We start from the raw sequence: 8955 nt of genomic DNA, 5'->3' as shown, positions 1-8955 counted from the left end.
GATACTGTCTTTTAGCATACTCAAACGGGTCAACATTCAATATGCACAGCAAGCTAGCTCACAAGAAACAAAGTGTAACGCACAAGCACGTCCAGCTGGTAGAATCCCAGCAGCGTGGTAATAAAGAGCAGCAAAAATTTCCGTATTTGAATAAGAACTCTAGTAACCTCTGAATATTTTTGGTAAAGTTAAGGAAAAGCTATTGCAGTCTGGAGATCGGTAATCTTTAAACTTCAAAGACTGGCTACCAGGGACCACCGTGAAACATTAGACCTGAGGCCAATGAAAAACACTAGCTTGAAAAGGAATGGGTTTTTCCAAAAAAAATGTAAAATTATACAGATGCTTAAGATACTATGATTTGACAGATTTACAGTGATAAAACAGCAATGATAAATGGCAACATTATTTATACTTTTAGTGTAAATAACACAGATTTAAAAATCGGCAGCAAGAAATTCTATGACAGCTCCTGAGACAAGTTATCCTATGCCCTACACCCATTCCATGCCAATGATGACCAGACTGAAAGGTAACACACAGAGTAAAAACAGTGATCTAATGTATGTGAGTCAGAAAGTACTGGAAAAATGACAAAATTGTATGTTATTAAATGACAAAACATATTTAGAGGCTTTATTTAAAAATCTCTCACTGTTCATTATCAAAGTTACAAGATTGCATACCAATAGACAGACTGTAAACATAGGAAATTTTCATTAAGGAAAGATGGGTTTACTGTAATTTGATCTTTTACAAAAAATTACTGAAAGTTATTGATAACAGAATTTCTCTTTTACTTTCTTAAGTCTAATGCTCTTGAAAATTAAACCAATGTTTCCACTCCCTCGAGCTAAAGTTCAACCATGGTCACCTTAGGAAATACCCCTGTTTATTTGTTAATCAGAAATACAAATTGAGTGGCACATATTTCCATTTTCTTCTTAGGCCAAAGGCTTCAGCTTCATTATATTTTACAAGAAAACAGAAGACTTGCAGTGGTCCTGTAAAGCCTTTCATGTCGCAGCTGAGGTTTAATGACGGCAGCGGAGGAAAGCAGTGGTGATGCAAAGTAAGACCAGCCCAAGTGCCCTTATCTGACATGGAATCTTTTTCCTGTTTGGCTTGTAGCAGTGTTTCTGGTCAGGCTGCCTCCACCAAACCTGATTGAAGCAGAAAGGTGACATGCTCTGGTAAATCCTGTTTAACGGTGATTCCGTTTAAGCAAATGGTTGATCCTTCAATCTGTTGGTTGCGGGATGATACTAATATGAAGAAAATTATCTGGGTAGCTCAGATGTTCACTCAGCCACTGCAAAGGTGTTTCCAACATTGGTTCAATTCCATGAATCATCACTTGATTCTTTTTTCCCCCATCTATTCCAAGAAAGAAATCCAACAATAATCGATAAGAGTCAAAACAGTTGAAGAAAAAATAATCTGTTGCCTTTGAGAATCCTCAGTGAATTAAATGGATTTTACTGCTTTAACAGGTTAAAAACCTGGTCTGTTTCCTGAGCAGGAAATGTGGACATGGAGAAAGTTCAAATGTTGCAATATGTATCACCCAAAACAGAAACCTGAGGGTTACAATGAATTCTGATAAAAATTCTGTTGCTATATGTGAAAGTATTCATTCTTTCTTAATTACTGTGCTTACCTAAGATTGACGTTAATGAAACCACAGTGGAGAAAACAGCCCATTGTACCCACTGACCAAAATTTATTTTAGTTACACATTAAAAACTGTACTATACAGCTATTAAAAATGACAGGTGGGTGAAGTAGGTCAATACATATTTAAAACATACAAAACAGAAAGGTGTCTAGAAGTCATCAAGAATAAGAGCAGTGTTTAGGAAGATGTTTAATAAAACAGATGGGAGCTGTAAGTTAATTTTCAATAAAGCTGTTCATATATGTATGAGAAAATTTTAGGGACTATTAGAAGAAGAGTTAAAGTTTTAATGAGAAGGAACTGGGAGTCTGACTCAGGGATTTCTGTTTCAGAGTACTGAAACTTGATTGATTTTTGTTAACACCCATTCGCTAATTAAAACGTTGCTGAAATTCACGCTCTTCTCTGAAGTTCAAATTTTATTACAAATTAAATTTAAGATTAGTTTTGTGCCTTTTATGATTTTTGTATGATATACTGACGATCTTTAAAGAAAACGGAAGCATGCTTGGTTGCTACAGAAAAACAAAGAAAGTAAAACCAAACTCTTTTTCTAAAAACAGAAAACAAAATAAAACAAAACAAAGAACCTTCAAGAAACTTTGTATCACTCCTTTAGCACAATTCTTGGTTTGTCTCTTTTAGTCTTTTCAATCTACAACGTCTAAATCTCTCAGCTTCCTGGACACAGAAGACAGCAAGGAAACAGGGAATTCATGGAACTGTATGAGAAGGAAATACCCTATTTTTCCTTTCTGCTCTGTTCAAAATGACTTTTGCATCCCTAGTGCTCAAATGTCTAGGCAAAATGGGCTGATGATGTATGGTGATAATGGCTTGGCTGGCACCTGAAACAAGAGACCCTTTTAAAGAAATATTTAAACTCCCTATTAGAGGCAGCACAGTCCTGGGCAGTGACAGTCAACAGATTGACAATGAGAGGACACAAAAACACTAGAGAATTGCTAAAAGAATGCCAAAAATAAAGACCTAACGAACATATTATCAACCCCAAAGATAACCAAATAAATGTCTCCAAAAAACCCTGAAACACTGTGTCATAGCTTAAAACAATTTTGGAAAAAGATATCACCTTATAATACTACTAACTTAAAAAAATTCTCTCATTGTTTTGATTCGTCCACCAATCTTTGTTGCATCTATACATACTTTTTACACAGTTGTGATCACAGTATTAATACAATGATTGGTTTCCATAATGATGTGAATCATTTATAACTAAAAGATTAAGCTATATACAGAATACTATAGAAAGCACAGTATTAGTACTTTGAGAAGATTTTTAAATGTTGATATTCAAATGGATAAGCCCTCAGCTATCTGGAATGATTCATACTTTGTAAGTTCTAGACTGCCAAGGTTTCACTGTATTAAATCTTTCTTAGAATATTTAAAAACATTTCCGCTGTAGTTCTCTTTATATTCTTGTATATTTCTTTGAAATACCTTAATAGTCTCAGAATCTTCCTCCTACTTAGCACTGAGTCAAAAAAAAAATTAAAGAGCAGTGGTGTAAGAGTCAAAGTTCCTTATCTGTAAAGTTCTTCCTTAAGCAGTGTCACCTTTGGATACTACGAAATAGAGCTGAATATCCAAAATACTCTGCCTGAAGCAGCATGTAAATGTGGCACACTGACGCATGGTGTGTCTGAAAGGCAAAAGGCTATAACCCTGTTACACAAGAGGACAGTTTAAGAACTGTACAGCAGAAGCTGGAGAACATAAGCACAATTCAAACACTTTGTAAAACAAACCCAATAAATCACGTTATCAGAAACCTGAATAGGCAGCCCTGATTCTCTGGTTTAACCTGGGGCCACTTTTAATCTGGAACATAAACGTGTCGCTAAGCACAGACAACTAAGCAAGTGATGTCATATCCCTCAACACAACAGTTTAAGATTTTAAATATATAATTTGGTCACTGCTTACATCTGTCCAAATATTTCACCTGTGTATATTTATCTTTTTGGTTTTCTGACTTTCTCTGATGACGTAACTCTCATCAGAAGGATTCTTACAATGGGACAGCAGTTTCCTTGAAACTCTTAAATAATACTTCTCTCTTATTTATCACTGTATCCTCAGTGCCTAGCGTGGTACCTGACAATAAGTGTTTTCAGAGCTTGGATCATTTTGCTGCTGGTAAAACACACTATCAAAATTAATGTTTTGAAAATAGTTTCTAATGACTACCACTACTATGTAGAAGAGCTCTACTGATAAAGACTGTTTTGGTTATTGAAACAACAGAAAGTCAAAATGTTTCCAAATAAGCCAAGAAGTATATATGCCATCACCAAAACTGATGCTACCACAAATAACAACAAAGCATGACTGGACATTTTGGCAATATCAAAGCTAACAAGACTATATAGTAAAAATTTAGCAGATTTTTTTCCCCTAACAGAAAGGAAACACTTGATGATACTGCTACTAAAGTAAATCGTGTTTTTGGTAAATATATCTTTGTGTTTCAAAATGGGAATCTAGAATTTAATACTTGGGAATAAGAAATATGTCACTACAAAGTAAATGACTCAGGAGAAATATGTTACTCCACATCCCACCCACTCAGATTTTTAAAAACGTTAGTCTGATGCTTTAAAGTAGGCAAACGTTTGAGACAGTTATCGAGTGAACTCATTCTATATGAAATTTTCACATACAGGGCACTTTTGGGGGTAACTTTTGATTTGGATATAATTTCAAACTTAGAGAAAAGTTGCAAGAATAGCACAAGGAATTCCTCTTCACCCAGAGTCATCAACTGTTTACATTTTTACCCCATTTGCTTTATCATTCTGTGTATATATATAACTACTTTCTGAATCATTTGAGAGTAAATTAGAAACAGAGTCCTTTACCTTTAAATATTTCAGTATATACTTTCTAATAAAAATATTCTTTTATATAACCATAGTACAGTTATCAAAATAAAAAACATTAACATTGATATTATACTATTATGTAATCATTTCAAATGTTATTAACTACCCTAATTATTTTTTTCTCCAGTCTAAGATTCAGTCCAGGAACCAAACACTGCATTTAATTTTCAGGTCTCTATACTCTCCTTTAACTTGGACAGTTTTTAGCCTTTCCTTGTCTTTCTTAACCTCGACAATTTTGAAGAATACATGTCATTATTTTGTAGAATGTCCACATAGCAATTTAAAAAAACAACTCTTTTAATTCATCTTGTAAATATAAGGACAATCATTCATAAATACTTTGAGTTTGTGAATTAAGGAAAAGGACAGAAAAAAATATCAGAGACAAGCATTTTCTTTGAGTAGCAATTAAATTCACTTTAAGAGTTAGATGTTAAATCTAAAGAGATCATAAATCAATACAGAGGATATCATAATAAAATTTCATTTCTTATATTCATCTTACTTATAAGCCTCAGTATTATGAAAGATAAAAATGTAAACACATCATATAATGTTTTATTATCACCAATACCCTAATAAAAACAAACAATTCTAGCATCTACTTTAAAGTGAGCATTTTAGAGCTGTGTGACATTTTAAGAAAAATATATTTAGACAGATTTTGGCTGTATGATTAAAAGAGTAAGAATTACATATAGAAACAAAAGAAAAGAAAGAAAATTCATATTAGTCAACAAGTCATTAATGACTTGTCTTTAAAAAAAGACACAAATTGGGAGGGAGGCAACTTGAATTCCAATTCTGACAATGAAGGACTCTAGGCAGAACTCATCTCTTTCCTTATATATAAAGTGAAGATGTCTGTCTAGATCTATGGTTTGCAAATCTGGCTGACCATCAGAATCATTTGGAAGATTTTAAAAAATATATAACCTCTCCAGACCTGAATCAATCTCTGGGGTAAAGTCTTTTTTAAAATGTTCCCTTAAATAAATCGTATAATAATATGGGTATAGAATTTTTCTTCAAACAAAATCTTATGCAGAACCACAATATATAACACAAGTGAAGGTGGGGCAGCTTTGGTTGATGTGGGATTGAAGCCTGTCTCCCAAGTCCTGCTGCTTGCTGACTTACGATCCATGGCAGTTTGTGATTCAACACCATGGGTCAGTTTGTAAAGCACTGGTCTAAAACAGAGGATTGGTAACAAGTCTTCCAGTTCTAGTACATGAGTCTTTTATGCAAAGACAGCGAACTATTTGAGTTTAAACCAGCATAATACACTAGCTTTTAATTCTTAGGCAAATCACTTAACCTTTTGAGTCCCAGTTTCCTCCTCCTACAGTGTAGGTAAAGAATTCTAACCTCCAGGGTTTCAGAGAGGATCAAATGGGATATCCAAATAAAGCACTCAGCACAGAGCCCAGCACAGGGCTTGGACATAGTAGGCATTCAATAAAGTGAGTGATATACCAAAACGTATATAAAAACTGTGGATTTAATTAAGTGACTGGCATGCAAAGGGTGTGAGAATTTGGCCTCATGTTAGCATACACTGCATTACTCAGACCCATTATTATGCAGTGTGGCACAAGGATTTTATGAATGTGTTAAGAAGAACAAACGAGAGAGATGAGAACAAAAAAACCCAAAGGCTATCATTATGCAAACAACAAAATGAATGACATTTTTAAAAAGTCATTAAGCACTGTAAAGCCTCTGGATAAATCTAGTACTGCTCTAAATATGTATATTCAACAGAGCACATCCTGGATAAGTCAAATGAGCCCTATTGTACTATGGTGATGTTACTTAATAGACTTTAGGTATGGTTCTTATTTTATTTTAAAGATGAAAAACTCAAGTAGGGGGGAAAAAAACTTCAAAAATCTTTGTTATACATTTTAAAGTATATCATTATTTGAGAACTTAAGAGTATGTGATGAATCTGCTTTTTAGAGATTTCTATTAGCAATGGCTCACAGCCTTCCCCATCCCAATCTGCATTTTAGCCATTATTTTTAAGCCAATTATTAACAAGGAATATGACCTAAATGTCTTTAAAAACAGGTTACTTGAGATTCTAGAGAGATGCATGAGTTTCACTCTTACTATTAATACGTGTAACTAAATATGTGAAACTTCTTTGAATTTAAAGGAAGCTAGAGAAATGGATGATATATCTTTAAGGGAAAGTGCTTTTAATCAGAACATTTCAGATTAGTAACTTGTTTTTTTAGTTCACGCTTGTGGATATGGAATAATAGAAATCTAAGGCCAAAGGTTGTAACCACTGTGTTTAGATTTGTGGCTTCACATTTATATTTTACATAGTTCAGCAGAAAATGCCTTGATTTGCTATCTTGGAATGTGTGATGCTGAAGGTAAAACTTCTGAAAACTATTTGATACTTCTGAAAAACAGAGATAAACATTTTTACTGTCACTATTCTGAACAATGTTGCCCTGACAAATTCTTTAACTTCTGATATGTTCATTAGTAAAACGCCAACTAATTGAGTCCATCGACATGAAAAACCACAGGCTGAAATCTGAAGTGCATACATCATGCTGAAGGATTTTGACTCAGCTTCAGCGATAATAGTCAGTGAGGTCAGGTCAAAGAGGGTTAAACCAAGCCAGGATATAGCCAAAGGAATACATCAAACGCTGATTTTAAAAGGGCAATTAATCTTAGACAGAAATGCTTCCTGGGGAATGAGATCTCAATCTTAAGAGCATACTACATGATGTAGCAGTAAAAATGAACATATACAAGCTTACAGAGCTTTTATCCTATGATCACAAACAGAAGGAGAGTGCTGTTTATCAGAGAAATACAAACCTATTTAAAAATACCTACATTAACTTCTTCCGGATCTATGCTCATTTAGTAGTATAGGTTTTAATGAACATAGAATATCACAGTTACTATATACCGAATATTTTTTCCCATGCGTAAATTTTATCTTTATATATATTTTTATTATTTCTGTCCAAAATATTACCAAAGCCTTGACTCTTAACATTTTGTATAAGATTTTTCAAAACATGTCTATGTTAATTCTTTCACTGACTTGCTTATAATCTTTATATTTCTTAATGAGGAGGTAATAAACCAAAATTTAAACTTAACCGCCCAAATTAGCTATAATTATAAAAAGAACATTGTATTAAGTGACTGTGAGACCATTTACATAAACTGATTAAATGCCTCCTGATAAGATAAAAGTGTGGTACAAGTTAGAAATTAAAACTTCTTCACTTCAAGAAACCTCCCGCCCCCAAAAATAAAACTTTGAAAATATAGGTTCAAATGTTTTTGAACTAATTTTATAAAATGATCCAGTAATTCTAGTTGGGTGTAATAGGGCCCGTTAATATTTGTCAATTATGAGTTACAGAATAGTTCAAAACTAATTGTTTTATTTAAAATACAGGCAGTAATTACACTGTTTATATATGGTCAGATTAAGGTCTCACAGGACTTGTTTTAACGAAGAGATGACTTGCTTTTAACTGCCTGCATGTGTTATTATTTTGTTAAGGGAATTGTTTTCTAGTGCTAAAGATGAAATATTAATTGTGTAAGATCTGTTCCCACTTTTCAAAGAGTCAAGTTAATTCATTTAACTTCTTGGGATCTAGATAAAGGAAATCAGAGGCATCTCCTGACAGGCCCAGTAATCCCATCTTCACTAACGGAGAATAATGAAAATAATCAGTTTATTATTCCTTTCATTTTAGAAAAGACATATGTCAATGGGTTAAGTCATTAACAGATTCTGTACCACCAAAATTAGTCCATGTTACCCATGTGTTGGGACAAAGCACAGAGATGGAGGAAGAATCAAACAAACAAGGCGAAGAGTTCGATTCAGTTTAGATTTGATGACATAATGATACATTTATGAAAATATATTATAATTACCAAGTTTAAAATAAGCCTCATAAGTTACTTCTGTCCAGACTTGAATATAGTAGATCTTTGTTGATGAGGGCTACATTTGAAGAACTTCTTGTATTACCACTGTGAATGACACTGTATCATTTCTTTTACACCCAGAGAGAGAAAACAATGAATAATAGAGAGTGTTAGGATAAGACTGTAGTCCAATGACCCAGTCCCACATGGCAGGCTCACAGTACCTCAGTGGAGTTACAAATGGGCCTTCCAGGGTTATTTGTGAATAGCTGAAACTTCAAATAAATATGTGATTTGTTGCTTATAGTCTTCAATGAAAAGCTTTCACTAGCAGCAACACTTCCGGACCTCTTGCCTTAAGATTTTTCCTTTTTAACATATTTTAACGAGTATATGCTAGTCCAGCTGGCTGCAGGAACTATGGAGATAAGC

The 8955-nt window shown here is 33.7% G+C and overlaps 1 protein-coding gene across 1 annotated transcript in view; it reads right to left on the bottom strand.

The window, feature by feature from the left end:
* Window positions 1–605: 605 nt before the first annotated feature.
* ATG5 (autophagy related 5) overlaps window positions 606–8955 on the bottom strand; it is a 113972-nt gene continuing 105622 nt past the window's right edge. Inside the window, exon 8 of the mRNA XM_065888715.1 lies at window positions 606–1377. Within this exon, the coding sequence (XP_065744787.1) occupies window positions 1241–1377 (137 nt within the window). The 3' untranslated portion in view covers window positions 606–1240. The remainder of the gene's footprint in view (window positions 1378–8955) is intronic.

Source organism: Phocoena phocoena, chromosome 12 (assembly GCF_963924675.1).
Source record: "Phocoena phocoena chromosome 12, mPhoPho1.1, whole genome shotgun sequence".
In the NCBI taxonomy this organism is placed as follows: domain Eukaryota; kingdom Metazoa; phylum Chordata; class Mammalia; order Artiodactyla; family Phocoenidae; genus Phocoena; species Phocoena phocoena.
This window is presented reverse-complemented; position numbering and strand designations above follow the sequence as displayed.